The sequence below is a fragment of the Salmo trutta genome, chromosome 11, assembly GCF_901001165.1.
Source record: "Salmo trutta chromosome 11, fSalTru1.1, whole genome shotgun sequence".
NCBI lineage: Eukaryota > Metazoa > Chordata > Actinopteri > Salmoniformes > Salmonidae > Salmo > Salmo trutta.
The window spans coordinates 9542872-9562119 of record NC_042967.1 but is presented as its reverse complement, the minus strand read 5'-3'; the positions used below and the strand labels follow the sequence as shown (position 1 = coordinate 9562119).

Here is a 19248-nt window from a genome sequence, read left to right as displayed (position 1 = left end):
AATAGTGTTTAACATGATTTCTGAATGACTACCTCATCTCTGTACCCCACACATACAGATAATTGTAAGGTCCCTCAGTCGAGCAGTGATTTTCAAACACAGATTCAACCACAAAGACCTGGGAGGTTTTCCAATGCCTCGCAAAGAAGGACACCTATTGGTAGATGATTACAACAACAAAAAGCAGACACTAAATATCCCTTTGAGCTTGGTGAAGTTATTAATTACACTTGGTATATCAATACACCCAGTCACTACAATAAACAGGTGTCTTTCCTAACTTGGTTGCTGGAGAGGAAGGAAACTGCTCAAGGATTTCACCATGAGGCCATTGGTGACTTTAAAACAGTTACAGAGTTTAATGGATGTGATAGGAGAAAACTGAGGATGGATCAACAACATTGTAGTTACTCCACAATACTAACCTAATTGACAGAGTGAAAAGAAGGAAGCCTGTACAGCGGGGAGGAGGGCTCATAATAATAGCTCGAATGGAGCGGTATCAACCACATGGAAACCAAATATCTGATGTGTTTGATACCATTCCATTGATGCCATTACAGCCATTATTATGAGCCATTCTCCCTCCCCTCAGCAGCCTCCACTGCTGTACAGAATAAAAAATATTCCAAAACATGCAGCCTGTTTCTAACAGGGCACTAAAGTATTACCTAAAACATATCTCCCAGTGTCTGGTGGAAAGCAGACTGAACCAGTTTTTCCTCTATTTTGCCTGTGCTTAGCTCAATTCTGTTAATTTTTTTTATCCTGAAAAACTCCCCAGTCCTTAACGATTACAAGCATACCCATAACATGATGCAGCCACCACTAGGCTCAAAAATATGGAGTGTGGTACTCAATCATGTGTTAATTGGATTTGCCCCAAATATAACTGAAACAAACAACCTTGTCAGAGTATTTTTGATTTCACATTTATCAAGTACAGTATTGGTATTAATTCGAATCATATGAACATTGGGCTTATATTACATTCCAACTTTGAAGAACCCATAGATCAAGACTATATGGACAAAAAAGGAAAGTAATCTGGATAAACACCATCTCCATTAGCCTGGCCTAAAAGTACATCACATGACTATAATCCTCTCTTCTATCAGTAGGCACCTAGATATGTACGCTAGAGGGCGCCACGGAGCGATGAACGCAACAACACTGTCGTGCTTGCTCGTGATTGGCTCATTCCTGCTCAAAACAGATGACGTTACACCCGGAAGTCGACGTTTAATCAGTCGAGTAAACTTATCTATTTTTCCTGCCCAGGATATTGTTCAAATTAGCATTTATAACTGACTACACACCACGACGTCTGAAGGATTTGGTGGAAGAATACCAACGATGAAGGGATTGCTTCAAATCGTTTTGCTTTTCCTCTCTGTAGCTCACATCACAAGTTGGAATGAAGGCCAGTGTTTATTTCCGCATAATATCTATTAGCTTCCTGGAATCTAGTTCTCTTTTTTGCAAAAGGTTTAGGCTACAAAATTATATCTAAAATATCTATGGTTCTTGTTCCAATTTCAGAAATGGATAACTAAGCAGGTGGATATTAGTTTTCATGATAAAGAATAGCTGCGGGCCTTTTGCTTTTGTGCCGTAAAGATCAAAGATCCATAATGCATACAAGGGAGGCTCAGGCAACATTATATTATGAACATATTCTACACATAACTAAGTTGTTGAAGATTGCCAATTTGCCATACGTTTTTCATCAGCCTACTTTCTCAGCCTTAATGCCTGGAATGGAGAATAATTATTCCTCTCTATACAGCTCCAGGTAGTGTTTTACTCCGAGACGTGCAGGTACTCACCCTGTACAAGGGCAAGTACACCACTGCCAGACGCAGTAGTGCTGTACCTCAGCTGCAGTGTGTTGGAGGCTCAGCCGGCTGTGGATCCTTCATTCCTGAAGTGGTTCAATGCAAAAACAAAGGCTGGGACGGAGTCGACGCGCAGGTAAGACTGAACACTTGCAGATAGAGGAAAAGGGTGTAGCGCTACATTAGGCCTGCTCCCAGATCTAGCACAATGACCGTTGGCTGATGGCACAGATCCTTGTTTCACTTTCAGTGGGAGTGCAAAACAGACATGGACAACGCCTACAAATTTGGACGGATAGAGGTCAGCTGTGAGGGATTCAACCATCCAGATGACTCCTACATCCTGAAGGGCTCGTGTGGACTGGAGTACTCACTGGAGCTGACTGAGGAAGGCAAGAGGAGGCACAAGGGGGGCTCACACGGCTCAACAGGTGGGTCGTTAGTACCCAGCGTTGTCAAATGTTTCACAACGTTATGGGACGGAAACCAATAACGATTTGTCTTATCGGATAAGTTCCCTCCCTGTTTCTGTACGTTTTCTTCCGTTTGATACCATTGAACAAAACCATGATTTCTCAGGTGGCTTCAGTGACTTCGCTTCCAGCTTCTTCAAGGGTTCCTCGGACAACAACAACCAGCATCACCATAGCAACAACAGACAACAGGGTTCTACAGGGGAAGGAAATTCCAGTGGGTTAGTGGTAGTCGCTTTGCTCTTGCTTCTGGCCTATGGTGTGTACAAGCTTTTCCTGAGTGGACCGACAAATCTAGGACAAGACGGGCAGTTCCCTGATAACGGCTCCAATACCCACAATCCCCATGGGCCACCACCTCCTGGATTCAAGCCAGACTTCACAGGTAGACTAAACTTTATACACCTACGCCATCTGCTTACACACCCTTGCTTATATTTATGGTTCAGGTATGTAGCCTGGTACTTGATCAGTTTGTGGTGCATTGCCAATTGGCATGACCATAGGAGATGGCAAGATGGCACAAACTGATCTGGGACCAGGCTGTCACTGATCGTAAATGGTATCTTTCTCTATCCTAGGTTCCTCTTCAGGTTACCCAGGTTCTGCCGGGTTCCCCGGTTCTGCCGGGTTCCCCGGGTCTGCCGGAGGATATGCTGGTTCTGCTGGCTACGGTGCCAACCCTGGGTACGGGTTCCGCAGTGACTACAGCGGACGGCAGCAGCAGCACTTTGCAGGGGCCCGTGCTGCTGGAGGAACTGGGAATAGTTTCTGGACTGGGATGGGGACTGGAGGAGTCCTCGGTTATCTGTTTGGGAGCCAAAGGTCAGTGTTGTAATCCAGTATTTCTGAACTCCAGTCCTCCCAACAGCATACATTTATGTGGTAGCCCTGGACAGACGCAGCTCATTGGGGGCTTGATGATTAGTTGACAAGTTGAATCAGGTGTGCTTGTCCGGGCTACAAAAAAGTGTACTGTTGGGGGCACTCGAGGACTGGAGTTGGGAAACACTGGTGTGTGCATATCTTTTGGTTTGGCATGATACGGTGTCTTTGACCCATCTTGGGGAAGGATCGGTCATACAGGGATGGGCAGGTAGTGTGGGCTTAGAGAAAGGGTAGGACATTACATTTATTTAACTAGGCAAGTTAAGAACAAATTCTTATTTACATTGACGGCCTACCCCGGAAAAAACCCGGACGATGCTGGGCCAATTGTGCGCCGCTCTATGGGACTCCCAATCACAGCCGGATGTGATGGAGCCTGGATTCGAACCAGGGACTGCAGTGACGCCCCCTGCACTGAGATGCAGTGCCTTAGACCGCTGTGCCACTCGGGAGCCCAACATGACGATCACTAGACTTTACATTTTTTCAACATTTTTACTCAGATTTACAGCTAAAGTTGTTGGTTGTGTTTTTTCATGTCCCTGTTTATTGTAGAAGCCAGACGCCGTACACAAACACCCACTCAAACTACTCTGCACCCAGAACACCACCGACCCCAGCCCCCAGCACCGGGACACGCTCTGCTTCAGGTACTGCTGCCCAACTACTATAACTAATGTAGCCAGAGCATCTATGTACTTACTGGTGTGTGTGTTTATAAATTTAGTAAAATCAGTCAAGTCATCTTGCTAAATTGTGTATTACTGTAAAATCATAAACGTTTGTGTGGATACAGTATAACGTGTGTTTTGTATGACTCCTTCATGAAGTTCTCAGTTCCACACAGTTACTCTGTCCCACGTCCTGCCACTATGGGAGTTTTTCTTAGAATGGCTTTCTGATTCCTTTTTGTCAGGCTTTGGAGGGACCAAGAGAAGATAGATGTTGAAGATGGGCAGGAAGTCATTGGCAGCTTTCCACGATGCCAGAAGAAAGCCAAGTGATGTCATCAGGGATCTGGGACAAGCATAGGTGGTCTGTCCTTAATTTGGTAGGGTTGATGGGGAATTGTCAATATTACAATGATTGATATGTAAAAGATTTAATGACTCAAGAACTCTTCAAATGTTCAGTGTCTGCGGGATAGGAATGTGTAATCGACTAACAGTTGATCCATCTTACCTGTATGGTCACCCGTGTCCTTAAACTGCAAACGTTTCAATGGTTTTAACTTGCGTTTTGAATTTAACACATATTTCCTTGATGCTTTTTTGATAAGGTAATTTCTAAAATTCCTTCAGAAGGAATTGTGTGTAAATGTTTTTCTGGTTTATTTATCAGATTGCTGTGAATGTGTTCTTCAATGGCAGTACTAGTACAGTCAAATTGTAGGACAACCTCTGCTGAATTCCTCAGCTGGTCGTATTATGTAGAAGGCTTTTCTTTCTTCTATTAAAAACAAACAAAACATGTTTACTGTGTAAATCATTTTGATAAAATGAATTGATATTGAGGATTGTGTTTGATCATCTTCTCTTATTTGTGACGGTTTTAGAAGTTTAGGACATTAATATCCCTCTGCACAATTTAGATGGAAGCTAAATGTGAGGTGTGGTAAAGTAAGTTCAGAAGTGTGGCCTTTTTGTCTAGTTGAACTGTCCAGAGTTTGGCTGTGTTTTGCATTCTGATTTGATTCTGCCCAGTGTCTGAGGGTGAGGGAGAAATAGATGGACATCAACAAATTAATACATACCATACAACATATCAATCAATATAAATGGAGTGTCTCAGATTTCTGTACAGAATAATACGAATTGCTCTGAGACTAGGTTGGTGTATTTGACATTGTAAAGTACAGTCAAAAGCACATCTATATTAGAACCCACAACCTCAGGGTACTAAGACAGTTGAGTTAAGCACTGAGCCACCTGCACATTTTCCCAAAATCACATTGTTTCTTAATACTCAAGGAAGGCTAAGCAGTTGAGCTTTGACTCATCTGAGACCAGTTTTTCAAAAGCTATGTGATCGGATTTCAGCAATCGGGTCATTCTATGCATTTAATCTGATCCGATTGCTGAAATCCGATCAGATAACTTTTGAAAAACTGGGCCCAGATTTACAGAACACAGATCTTATCTGCCCCTCAAATGTATCTGACATTTAAATGTTCTCTTTAAATATTTATAATTGTGAAAAATATTAAATGGGGATTGAACCACCAACCTCAGAATAATGAGGCAAGTTAATTTACCGCTACAACGCGGATCTTCTGCGGTCCAGATTGAATCCTGGCTTTATCCATCCACAGTAATCCAACTAAATGTTCAAGTTATTGCAAAAAAAGTGATCACGTTATGGAATAATATCCATTTTTCATTACAATTTCAAAAGTAATTTCAGACATGCAAATCCTTTGACATATTACATGATTTAACAAATGGTCTATAGAAAAGGGAAGTTAATATGCTTAACAGTTCATATTTTATCGTGTAACAGCTATCGTCAGCTTCTGAGCACAACATATTGTAAAAGAGAAATATTGATGTATGTCTGCATTGTGTATGGCATGTGCTGAGACATGATTTCAGGTAGGCCTCCTTGCTTCAAGGCATGTGTCAAGTACAAGGTGACAGTCATTTGAATGTCAGTTTACGCGTCCGGCGTCTACCAGCGGCCCACTAAAAAACAACTCCCCTGTGGGCCCCCGGGAAAAGGTTTAAAGGACACTAGGCTACATCTTCTCATAGGTCAGTTCGTGTCCACAGGTGTTACAGACCTTCCTGTAGAGATCCTCCTCTTCATCCACTAGTTCCTCAGGGCCGTACTCGTGCTGGTGAGCACTGGTTCCCTTGGTCCACATGCTTCTCCTCACCGCACAACGCAGCTCTGGCCACCACGGCGACAATTGTAATACAATAAATTGTAAATACATAAATAAGAAAAGCAGTCGCACATTTGAGGTTACTTGTTGCAGGTTTGTGGGAATTATTTGGTTAATTTGTATTTATTTAATATAGTTTGTTTCAGTATTATTGACTTAAAATACATAAACTGAATAATCTCAAGTGATACTGGCAAGCTCAGTGTGCAGGTTTTTTCTTTAAGTCAATAATAAAGAAAATTGAATCACCTGATTTCTACAATCTACTGGGGGTGCGTCTTTCTGAGAGTTTTTTTTAAGAGAAAAAGATGACTTCGTGATTCAATGGCATTGTGTCCGAGTGAGGATCAGAACACAGTCGTTCCGTTGTCTGTAAAGCCTATTGTCTGTCTCAATCCCACTATTTAATTCATGTTTAATAAATAAAACAATTAGTGTTACTGACCTTTGACTTTTTTGTTGAAGCGCTTCTGCTTCTGCACCTCCCTGTTCTCCTCTCTTGCTTCCTTGGCCTCCTCCAGGGCCTCCTCAGAGCCCCACACCTTTAAGGAGCGCTTCTCCACCTGGGAACACAGCACAACATCATGTTTACTGATCTAACCTAAATACACCTGGGTCATGTTCATTAGGGCACGCAACGGAAAAAGTTTTGAAACGGAAAACGATAATACAAATGTCTTATAGACAAGTTTAGGTATTCCTTCCCTATCTCAGCATGCTTTCTTCTGTTTGGTGCCTAATAAACATGGCCCACTAACCCATTATGGGGTGGCTGTAAACAATAGTAAGGGAACACTAGTACAGTGGCAAGTGAAGACAAGGGCTGTGTCTGAAAACATCACTAGCCACCAAAGACTTGCTTCCTCACCTTCCTCTCTAGGCACGTTGGAAGAGGAATCAGACACAGCCAAGATGAGGAAAAGCAGCGAGTTAAAAGCAGTAATAATGGCTGTGAACTCATCCTACCTGCAGCCTGAGGTAGAGTTTGATGTCTCCCCAGTGAGGGTTGTGTGGGTTCTTCCTCAGGACAAACCTCAGCACTGGCTCCCTCTGGTCCAGGTCACAGTCCTTCAGTAGGTACAGCTGCTTAGCCTCCGTACGGGATATCAGCTTGTGTTTAACCTCGTAGTCTCTGGTGGGGAGCATTCATAGCGGAAAGAGATATAGAATACTAGCTCATTTGCAGCCTCTATTCTTATAACCTGGTCCCAGATCAGTTTGTGCTGTCTTACCAACTCCTATGGTAATAGTGGCATGCGTAACAATGGCCAGTTGGCAAGACAGCACAAACAAATCTGGACCAGGCTATTATTCTTATATCCTTCAAGTTTAAATAAAAGGCTAATATAAGTAACAAAGTATCTGTATAGTTGCATATTCTGATGTCATTGACACAAGAAGGAAGAGCACTGGTTTTACCTGCAGTTGTCACAGACTGCCAGATCGAAGCTGTTGCTAAGGTAGGAATCCATAAACGACTTGTCACAGTGATCACACACCAGATAGTCTGCCTTTATCACAGGGGCTAGGAGGACAGTCAGAGAGAGCAGTAAAGCTCAACACTGTCTACATCACATACAGCAGGCTAGCAGACGCTCGTATTTATATAGAAACACAGTTGAAGTCGGAAGTTTACATACACCTTAGCCAAATACATTTAAACTCAGTTTTTCAAAACACCTGACATTTAATCCAAGTAAAAATTCCCTGTCTTAGGTCAGTTAGGATCACCACTTTATTTTAAGAATGTGAAATGTCAGAATAATAGCAGAGAGAATGATTTATTTCAGCTTTTATTTCTTCCATCACATTCCCAGTGTGTCAGAAGTTTACAAACACTCAATTAGTATTTGGCAGCATTGTCTTTAAATTGTTTAACTTGGGTCAAAGCTTCGGGTGGCCTTCCTCAAGCTTCCCTCAATAAGTTGGGTGAATTTTGGACCATTCTTCCTGACAGAACTGGTGTAACTGAGTCAGGTTTGTAGGCCTCCTTGCTCGCACACGCTTTTTCAGATCTGCCCACACATTTTCTATTGGATTGAGGTCAGGGCTTCGTGATGGCCACTCCAATACCTTGACTTTGTTGTCCTTAAGCCATTTTTCCACAACTTTGGAAGTATGCTTGGGGTCATTGTCCATTTGGAAGACCCATTTGCGACCAAGCTTTAACTTCCGGACTGATGTCTTGAGATGTTGCTTCAATATATCCACATAATTTCCCATCCTCATGATGCCATCTATTTTGTGAGGTGCACCAGTCCATCCTGCAGCAAAGCACCCCCACAACATAATGCTGCCACCCCGTGCTTCACGGTTGGGATGGTGTTCTTCAGCTTGCAAGCCTCCCCCTTTTTCCTCCAAACATAACGATGGTCATTATGGCCAAACAGTTTCATCAGACCAGAGGACATTTCTCCAAAAAGTACGATCTTTGTCCCCATGAGCAGTTGCAAACCGTAGTCTGGAATTTTTATGGCGGTTTTGGAGCAGTGGCTTCTTCCTTGCTGAGCGGCCTTTCAGGTTATGTCGATATTGGACTCGTTTTACTGTGGATATAGATACTTTTGTACCTGTTTCCTCCAGCATCTTCACAAGGTCTGTTGCTGTTGTTCTGGGATTGATTTGCACTTTTTGCACCAAAGTACGTTCATCTCTAGAAGACAGAACGAGTCTCCTTTCTGAGCGGTATGACGGCTGCGTGGTCCCATGGTGCTTATACTTGCATACTATTGTTTGTACAGATGAACGTGGTGCCTTCAGGCGTTTGGAAATTACTCCCAAGGATGAACCACACGTGTGGAGGTCTACAATCTTTTTCTGAGGTCTTGGCTGATTTCTTTTGACTCTCCCATGATGTCAAGCAAAGAGGCAGTGAGTTTGAAGGTAGGCCTTGAAATACATCCACAGGTACACCTCCAATTGACTCAAATTATGTCAATTAGCCTATCAGAAGCTTCTAAAGCCATGACATCATTTTCTGGAATTTTCCAAGTTGTTTAAAGGCACAGTCAACGTAGTGTATGTAAACTTCTGACCCACTGGAATTGTGATACAGTGAATTATAAGTGAAATAATCTGTCTGTAAACAATTGTTGGAAAAATTACTTGTGTCATGCACAAAGTAGATGGCCTAACCGACTAGCCAAAACTATAGTTTGTTAACAAGAAATTTGTGCAGTGGTTGAAAAACGAGTTTTAATGACTCCAAACTCCAACTAAGTATATGTAAACTTCTGACTTCAATTGATATATATAGCGAGAGAGAGAGAGAGAGAGAGAGAGAGAGAGAGAGAGAGAGAGAGACAGACAGATAAAAAGTAAAAAAGTCTGGACACAACTACTCATTCAATGATTATTCTTTATTTTTACTATTTTCTAAATGTTGAATAATAGGGAAGACATCAAAACTATGAAATAACTTATATGGAATCATGTATTAACCCAAAAAAGTGTTAAACAAATCAAAATATATTTTATATTATTCAAAGTAGACACCCTTTTCCTTGATGAAAGCTTTGCACACTCTTGGCATTCTCTCAACCAGCTTTGTGAGGAATGCTTTTCCAACAGTCTTGAAGGAGTTCCCACATATGCTGAGCACTTGTTGGCTGCTTTTCCTTCACTCTGCAGTCCAACTCATCCCAAAACATCTCAACTGGGTTGAGATCGGGTGATTTTGGAGGCCGGGTCATCTGATGCAGCACTCCATCACTCTCCTTCTTGGTCAAAGAGCCCTTACACAGCCTGGAGGTGTTTTGGGTCATTGTGTTGTTGAAAAACAAATTATAGTCCCACAAAGCGCAAACCAGATGGGATTGTGTACCTCTGCAAAATGCTATGGTAGCCATGCTGGTTAAGTGTGCCTTGAATTCTAAATAAATCACAGACAGTGTCACCACTGAAAGCACCCCCACACCATCATACCTCCTCCTCCATGCTTCACAGTGGGAACCACACATGCGGAGATCATCCGTTCACCTATTCTGCTTCTCACAAAGACACGGTGGTTGGAACCAAAAATGTAAAATTTGGACTCATCAGACCAAAGGACAGATTTCCACCGGTCTAATGTCCATTGCTTGTGTTTCTTGGCCCAAGAATATCTCTTCTTCTTATTGGTGTCCTTTAGTAGTGGTTTCTTTGCAGCAATTTGACCATAAAGGCCTGATTCACACAGTCTCCTCTGAACAGTTGATGTTGAGATGTGTCTGTTACTTGAACTCTGTGAAGCATTTATTTGGGCTGCAATCTGAGGTGCAGTTAACTCTAATGAACTTATCCTCTGCAGCAGAGGTAACTCTGGGTATTCCTTTCCTGTGGCGGTCCTTGTGAGAGCCAGTTTCATCATAGAGCGATATGATTTTTCAACTGTACTTGAAGAAACGTTCAAAGTTCTTAAAATTTTCCGGATTGACTGACCTTCATGTCTTAAAGTAATGATGGACTGTTGTTTCTCTTTGCTTATTTGAGCTGTTCTTGCCATAATATGGACTTGGTCTTTTACCAAATATGGCTATCTTCTGTATATCACACCTACCTTGTCACAACGCAACTGATTGGCTCAAATGCATTAAGAAGGAAAGCAATTCCACAACTTAACTTTTAACAAGGCACACCTGTTAATTCAAATGCATTCCAGGTGACTACCTCATGAAGCTGGTTGAGAGAATTCCAAGACTGTGCAAAGCTGTAATCAAGGTAAAGAGTAGCTACTTTGAAGAATCTCAACTCTCAAATATACACTACCGTTCAAAAGTTCGGGGTCACTTAGAAATATTTTTTGTTTTTGAAAGAAAAGCATTTTTTTTGTCCATTAAAATAACATCAAATTGATCAGAAATACAGTGTAGACATTGTTAATGTTGTAAATGACTATTGTAGCTGGAAACGGTCGATTTTTTATGGAATATCTACATAGGCGTACAGAGGCCCATTATCGGCAACCATCACTCCTGTGTTCCAATGGCAAGTTGTGTTAGCTAATCCAAGTTTATCATTTTAAAAGTCTAATTGATCAGTAGAAAACCCTTTTGCAATTATGTTAGCACAGCTGAAAACTGTTGTTCTGATTAAAGAAACAATTAAACTGGCCTTCTTTAGACTAGTTGAGTATCTGGAGCATCAGCATTTGTGGGTTTGATTACAGGCTCAAAATGGCTAGAAACAAAGGACTTTCTTCTGAAACTCATCTGTCTATTCTTGTTCTGAGAAATGAGGGCTATTCCATGCGAGAAATTGCCAAGAAACTGAAGATCTCGTACAACACTGTGTACTACTCCCTTCACAGAACAGAGCAAACTGTCTCTAACCAGAATAGAAAGAGGAATGGGAGGCCCCGGTCCACAACTGAACAAGAAGACAAGTACATTAGAGTGTGTAGTTTGAGAAACAGACACCTCACAAGTCCTCAACTGGCAGCTTCATTAAATAGTACCCGCAAAACACCAGTCTCAACGTCAACAGTGAAGAGGCGACTCCGGGATGCTGGCCTTCTAGACAGAGTTGCAAAGAAAAAGCCCTATCTCAGACTGGCCAATAAAATGAAAGATTAAGATGGGCAAAAGAACACAGACATTGGACAGAGGACGATTGGAAAAAAGTGTTATGGACAGACAAATCTAAGTTTGAGGTCTTCGGATCACAAAGAAGAACATTTGTGAGATGCAGAAAAAATTCAAAGATGCTGGAGGAGTGCTTGACGCCATCTGTCAAGCATGGTGGAGGCAATGTGATGGTCTGGGTTGCTTTAGTGGTGGTAAAGTGGGAGATTTGTACAGAGTAAAAGGGATCTTGAAAAGGAAGGCTATGACTCCATTTTACAACGCCATGCCATACCCAGTGGACGGCGCTTAATTGGAGTTTCCTCCTACAACAGGACAATGACGCAAAGCACAGCTCCAAACTATGCAAGAACTATTTAGGGAAGAAGCAGTCAACTGGTATTCTGTCTATAATGGAGTGGCCAGCACAGTCCCCAGATCTCAACCCTATTGAGCTGTTGTGGGAGCAGCTTGACCGTATGGTACGTAAGAAGTGCCCATCAAGCCAATCCAATTTGTGGGAGGTGCTTCAGGAAACATGGGGTGAAATTTCTTCAGATTACCTCAACAATTTTACAACTAGAATGCCAAAGGTCTGCAAGGCTGTAATTGCTGCAAAAGGAGGATTCTTTGGAAAGAAAAGTTTGAAGGACACAATTATTTTTTCAGTTAAAAATCATTATTTATAACCTTGTCAACGTCTTGACTATATTTCCTATTCATTTTGCAACTCATTTCATGTATGTTTTCATGGAAAACAAGGACATTTCTAAGTGACCCCAAACTTTTGAGCGGTAATGTGTATGTATGTATGTATACACACACACAGTATATAGAACTTATAATCAGTTTGGAAAGAGTGCTAGGAGGAGAGGTGCTATAGTCGTCAAACACACGTCATTCAGATAGTGGTTGGTTGTCACGTGTGCCGTAAATCATTTATTATGGCCATTATTTACAGTAGTAGGTAGTTAGCAACGACTGAAAGAAACTGACTCCACTCAGCAACTGACATGTGGTATGACATGAATCCACAAGAGGGCGCACATGAACCACCAAATGCATATGTTACACATCTGACATCTTGACAGAGAGAAGACGTAATGCAACAGATATGAATACCTTTAGAAGCCCCCGTCAATGTTTCATTGATTATAAATCCACATACCTAGTTGATGCACCACTTTCCTTTGCGTTTCCACTTCTTCTTCATTGAAGAACCCTCCACCAGAGTGGACTGTCTTGGCGACTTTAGCCGAGGTTCCACCCCCCTCTCCAGCCGATGGTCTGTTGGCCAGTCGGGCTTGCCTCAGCATCACAGCCCGCTGTCTGTTCCGTTCGATCTTGGCTCTCATAGCGGGGGACAGATCGCAGTTCTTGGCTTTGGGCTCTGAAGGAGGAGAAGCAGCATGATCATTCATCGGCGTGGGGAGCTCCAACAGATCCATCCCAAAACGTAGAACTGGAACTAGCTAGCTGTTACACTAGATAGCTGTAGGTTACACTCTCCAGTGTCTTGGAAATTGCAATACATTGAAGATGTTTACCAGAAAGACAGCTGGCAGGGTTGAAAGGAGGGCAGAGATGTTTTGATCTTGTTTTTTTTTAGCCCGTACACAGCTGTTAGAGTAGCAATCCACCTGTGCTTTTGCACAAAAACAAAACCACATCTTAACCCTTAAACTGTCACTTCTAGAAAAACATGTTAAACAAATTATTCCACTGTAAACTCTAATAAGAACTACCAATATACATGTTTTTTCAACTTTATGTTTAATTTGGAAATTACAGAGCTCTACCAGGCGGTTGAGAAGTCAAGAGGTTCATATTAGCAATGCCATATTAGAATTGCAATTTGCATAACATTTTTGCTTGTTAAAAAATATATTACATAAATTACTTTAGGTCTGCTTCAGTGGCTTTCATAGGTAGGTAAGCATTGTTAAATGAGGACTGATGTTGAATTTGAGAAAACGATGGTAATTTTGTGTGTCCAAATATACATTTTCAATTACATTGAAATTAATGCATTTTCAGGTGTTGTGTAGTGTGCAATATCCCCCAAAATGTTTTTCTTGAATTTCAAATTATCTAGGTTTTTCCATCATGTTTCCCACATGTTCCAAACACATTTTGAGATAATAAATCACCAAGTGCAGTTTTTATTACTATTACAGGCATTATTTTATAGGCAACCTTTAGTCTGAATATTGATTATTGACCCCATGGGGCATGAAATGGGGTTTAACCCATTTATGTTGCATAATATAGTGTGTTGTCAACAATTCAATCATACAGTTGCGGCCAAATATATATATTTTTTTGTAAACTTAAGTTTACAATTTTAATTTAGAAAATAAAGACAAATGGCATTGTCAAAATGATTGGCACCCAGGAGCTAGTACTTGGTTGCACAGCCTTTGACCAAGATAACTCCTGACAAATACTTCTTGTAGACATCAATGAGCTTGCTGCTGTCACGACTTCCACCGAAGTTGGCTCCTCTCCTTGTTCGGGCGGTTGCAGTGGTCGGCTGAGGCGGACAGGGATTTTGGGTAGCTAAGAGCTCTGTTTACTTCGGCTCCCGTGTTGGCCCATCCGAATCCCTCTTTGGCGTTCATAGTGGAGGTGGACGCGTCTGAGGCTGGGATAGGAGCCGTGCTCTCACAGCGCTCGGGTACGCCACCAAAACTCTGCCCCTGTGCTTTTTTCTCGAAGAAGCTCAGCCCAGCGGAGCGTAACTATGATGTGGGGGACCGGGAGCTGTTGGCTGTGGTTAAAGCGTCGAAGGCGTGGAGACATTGGCTTGAGGGGGCTAAACACAATTTTCTCATCTGGACTGACTACCGCAACCTGGAATACATCCGGGCAGCAAGGAGACTGAATCCTCGTCAGGCAAGGTGGGCCATGTTCATGACTCGTTTTGTGTTTACCCTGTCCTACAGACCAGGTTCCCAGAATACGAAGGCAGACGCACTGTCCCGGCTGTATGACACAGAGGAGCGGCCCATGGATCAGACTCCCATACTCCCGGCCTCTTGCCTGGTAGCGACGACCTTGGTCACACCTGTCTATCTCTTTCACAGGGAAACACTACTATCCTGGTCGTTGTGGATTATTTCTCTAAGTCCTGTCGTCTCCTCCCTCTGCCCGGTCTTCCTACGGCCCTACAGACTGCGGAAGTTCTGTTTACTCACGTCTTCCGGCACTACGGGATGCCTGAGGATATAGTGTCTGATCGGGGTCACCAATTCACGTCGAGAGTCTGGAAGGCGTTCATGGAACGTCTGGGGGTCTCGATCAGCCTTACCTCGGGTTTTCACCCCAAGAGTAACGGGCAGGTAGAGAGAGTCAACCAGGATGTGGGCAGGTTTCTGCGGTCCTATTGCCAGGACCGGCCAGGGGAGTGGGCGGCGTTTGTGCCCTGGGCCAAGATGGCACAGAACTCGCTTCGTCACTAACCTCTCCCCCTTTCAGTGCGTATTGGGGTACCAGTCAGTTCTGGCACCGTGGCATCAGGGTCAGACCGAGGCTCCTGCGGGGGACGACTGGTTCAGGCGCGCGGAGGAGACATGGGAGGCCGCACATATTCACCTCCAGCGAGCCGCGCTTCGCCAAAAGAACAGCGCGGACCATCACTGCAGTGAGACCCCGGTGTTCGCACTGGGTCTGGCTCTCGACCTGAAACCTGCCCCTCCGCCTACCCTGCCGGAAGCTGGGTCCGCGGTTTGTGGGGCCCTTCAAAGTCCTGAGGAGGGTGAACGAGGTGTGTTACAGATTACAGCTTCCCTCTGATTACCGTATTAACCCCTCGTTCCATGTTTCTCTCCTCAGGCCGGTGGTGACTGGTCCGCTCTAGGAATTTGAGGTGTGGAAGGTCCCTCCGCCCCCTCTGGACATAGAGGGGACCCCGGCGTACTCCGTTCGTTCCATCCTGGATTCGAGGCGTCGGGCGGGGGGCCTTCAGTACCTCGTGGAGTGGGAGGGGTACGGTCCGGAGGAGAGATGCTGGGTTCCGGTTGCGGATGTTTTGGACCCCAAACTGCTGCGGGAGTTTTACCGTCGCCGGCCGGATCGCCCTGCGCCTCGTCCTTTTTGGCACGTTATTGTTCTTATGTGCTGTCATTTTTGGACCGGAATTAAAGTGCGCCTGTTTACTACACTCTGCTCTCCTGCACCTGACTTCGCCTCCCGTACACACCCCTAACAGCTGCACCTTTCTACCTGGCAATTTGGCCCAGTTTTCAGCAGCAAACTGCTCTAATTCTTCAATGTTTTAGGGGTGCCCTCCACCAACTGCTGTTTTCAGTGCTCGCCATAGGTTAGGGATGTGATTCAGATCTGGACTCTTCGCTGGCCACTCCAGAACAGTCTAGCCTCCTTCTTGAGCTATTCCAGGCATAGCCAGGGAAGTAGGGGTGCTGAGGGTGCTGCAGCACCACCTGAAAAATCAGAATACACAAAAAAATATTAATAAAAAATATTTGTTCACAAAAGTAGTGCTCTGGACCTTCACTAGTATTAGCAGACCGATATAGGCATCTGTAACGAAAGAAAACATTTTTTTCAGCATCTCTGCATTGGCAAAAAGGTAGTTGCCTAATTAAGAACAGTATCTTGCAGGACTCAATAGCTGGAATTGTAAGAGTTGTTGCCCTGTCCCTTTCTCTGCAATTGTCATTCTAATGGGATCCAGAAAGAACAAAACCCTGTCCTCAAACATTTACATCACAAGGTGCAAAGTTATGTCCAAAGACACAAAACATCCACATCAAATTAAAAAAATGTATTGATCAAATAACACGGAAAACAACCACTTACTATGGATGTGGGTTTGATTACCATGGGGCACCTAGTATGTAAATGTATGGACTTGCTACTGGATAAGAGCATCTACTGAAAATAATGAATAGACCATTTTAGTTTTCATATTAGAAATAAGTTGCATTTGCAAAGTATTTCAAGAAACTGTAAAACATATAGGCATATCAAGCAAGTTTTTTATATTCCACAAGTATTATCAGATTAACTGTTTTGTACATATCATTTTCAGACTGAAGTTACAAATGCTGGTAAACATTGCAATACCTTTTGTTTTAAAAAAATCACAAAAGTGGTCCTTTGCTAGTCCTGTATTTGTGGACCGATATAGACGTCTTCAGCTCAGACACATCCTTCAGTATCGCAATTCATAAAAGGTGCCAGCAAGCTACTGCCCCCCAGGGCTCCTTCAGTACCCTCATGGGAGTTAGATGTTGTCCTACGATCATTTATGAGCCCACCATTTGAGCCCCTGTCTTCAATTGAGCTATGTGAGCTCTCAGTCAAGACTGCCTTTCTATTGGCTATTGTTTCACCCAAGTGTGTTGGAGAATCACATGCGCTTTCTCAACCTGGTCTCAGAGGATTTCGTACTATTCTGTATGTAAAACCGAGACACTCCATTTAGTTTGATGTGATTTTTAATACATTGTAAGGTTGCATGATGCGACTCTAATGATGATTTGAAAAAGGCATGAGCTCTGCTTTGTTTTTTGTGCAGGCTGTACACATTTCATCAGTCTCTCATTCACAATTTGACAAGCACTTGATAATGCCTTGAGTTTCCCGGCAGCATCCTTTTTTGTGTGGCCATTATGCACCCTAAAAAAATCCATGCCTTTTGCGGCCAGTGGCCGTTGTGCCCTTGGGCTAAATATAATAATTATAATTCCCTTCTCCCTGATTGCTGCAAGCACCTCTTACTCTCATGGCTCTCCATCACGTGATCGGGTCTTTCTCACAGGCTACAAGTGAAGACAGACACATTGGGGACGCAACTGCGTGCATCCTTATCCAATTCCAAGGTACATATTGAAGATATTGGAATCTACTATCACCCATAGTACAAAAGTTGACCTATTCTATTCTGTGCGAGAAATAAATATTTAAAACATGGTCTGGGACAAATTAATACAACCACTAGCATAAAAAAAAACTATTTTAAGCAATGAGGCTGACACAACAGATCAGAACGATTAGCTTAAAATGCTGATAAACTATTAGGGTATTTCTTCACATTATAAGCGCAGCAATGCGCACACTGCAGCAGGCTATAAGCACGAATGTTCCATTAGCGGAAAACACCATTATCAAAAGTGACCACAAATGCGATTATGCTTTTATTATAAAGGTGCATTTTTATGGTGAAAACGAGCTTCCCCAAACTTGAAACTCATACGTTGCTTATGTATGCCAGTTAGTCTTTTCACCCTTTGTAAAGCGGATTAATGAGCTTAATTTTAAGAAGTTATTTGGCCACTTTAGTTGTGATACAAACCTTATCAAAACATATTGTAACGACCCGGTATTGTGTTCTGTGTTTGTGGGTGTGTTATGGTTCTCATGGCTACTAGCAGGGGTTAAATATGTCAGGACAGAGGGAAAGGTTGGGGGGTATAATGGGTAATCCCGCGGGATTTGGAAATGCATAAATACGGATTACTGTCTCATCTTTCTTTCTTTCTGTTCGGGGCCTTGATCTGTTCCTATGGGAGTGACCCTTAACTCGACATGGTATAATTGTGTACGTTCGGCATTTAGCGGCGTGGGCTGTGGCCTGAACAATAGCCCAGTTTAGGAATAAACCTGTGTTCTGACCTGCACACCTAGAGTCCGTCTCTTTTCCCTTTATGACCCAGCTGGGTCATTACAATATAGGCCTATGGACTAGGCTACATGAGGTGTATTTATATTTACTGCTCTAATTAGGTTGGTAACTAATTTATAATACCCCTTAGCCTTGGTATATTGGCCATATACCACACCCCCTCGGACCTTGTTGCTTAAGTATATCAGCCTTTTACAATGACAGGTCACGCGGGTACAGTAAGGATGTGGCATGACTGTAAAAGTCTTTGATATTAAGCTTTCAATCACATCGCGTGAAGGGGAAGGAGTTACAATCAGTCGTTTGGCGACCCGTTACTCTACTAAGAGAACCGAGGTTACATCAGAAAACCAACGTTATCTCACAGCCCTCTGAATGGGCAAAGTTAGAGTGCCACAAAACTAAACTGCAGTAACCCAAAATGATACAATTTATGTAAATTAATGCAGGAGAGCTGGGCGAGTTGATCAATCAAGTTCAAGTAAAGATTGTTTCACCGTGAGAACATCATCTACGATGAAGTAGTTGGAAAGACAGGGTTCGGAGAGTAACAGAGATCAATAGTCAAACTGTACGTAGCTTTATAGCCTTCCCTGGTGGTCTAGTGGTTAGGATTCGGCGCTCTCACCGCCGCGGCCCGGGTTCGATTCCCGGTCAGGGAACAACATATTTTCTTAATTCTCAGTCGTGTATTTGTAACACAGCTTGAACAACGGGTTAGATATAAAAATCTTTGTTAGTAATGTTCGGACGCATGATTAGACCACGTAAAGCCCGTATAAAATACATATGCATTATATTTTATGCACATTGTATATCCGAAACAAGAGTATTGTTTCATGTTTACCTCCTGAAAACGTAGCTAATCGTTAATGAAAGGGAAGTGTAGGAGTGTATTGAACTGTAATGATGACAAATGATGGGCACAGAAATAAATATAAACAAATAATATAGAAAAAAAGAAAAGATTCGCAAA

The 19248-nt window shown here is 42.9% G+C and overlaps 2 protein-coding genes and 1 non-coding gene across 3 annotated transcripts; 2 read left to right on the top strand and 1 right to left on the bottom strand.

Moving 5' to 3' along the window:
• Positions 1 to 1206: 1206 nt before the first annotated feature.
• On the top strand, positions 1207 to 4671 carry saraf (store-operated calcium entry-associated regulatory factor). The gene is made up of 7 exons (XM_029766154.1): positions 1207 to 1423; positions 1790 to 1974; positions 2089 to 2269; positions 2418 to 2696; positions 2893 to 3136; positions 3755 to 3849; positions 4116 to 4671. The coding sequence occupies exons 1-7, from the start codon at positions 1357 to 1359 to the stop codon at positions 4139 to 4141; spliced, it is 1077 nt and encodes a 358-aa protein (XP_029622014.1). The 5' UTR covers positions 1207 to 1356; the 3' UTR covers positions 4142 to 4671.
• A 342-nt stretch (positions 4672 to 5013) lies between these two features.
• Positions 5014 to 13147, bottom strand: LOC115202194 (DNA repair protein complementing XP-A cells homolog). The gene is made up of 5 exons (XM_029766155.1): positions 12792 to 13147; positions 7503 to 7608; positions 7050 to 7215; positions 6529 to 6646; positions 5014 to 6088 (listed from the first exon to the last, which is right to left on the bottom strand). The coding sequence occupies exons 1-5, from the start codon at positions 13069 to 13071 to the stop codon at positions 5934 to 5936; spliced, it is 825 nt and encodes a 274-aa protein (XP_029622015.1). The 5' UTR covers positions 13072 to 13147; the 3' UTR covers positions 5014 to 5933.
• A 5715-nt stretch (positions 13148 to 18862) lies between these two features.
• On the top strand, positions 18863 to 18934 carry trnae-cuc (transfer RNA glutamic acid (anticodon CUC)). The gene has a single exon. It is a non-coding gene; the product is annotated as a tRNA-Glu (tRNA).
• Positions 18935 to 19248: the final 314 nt, after the last annotated feature.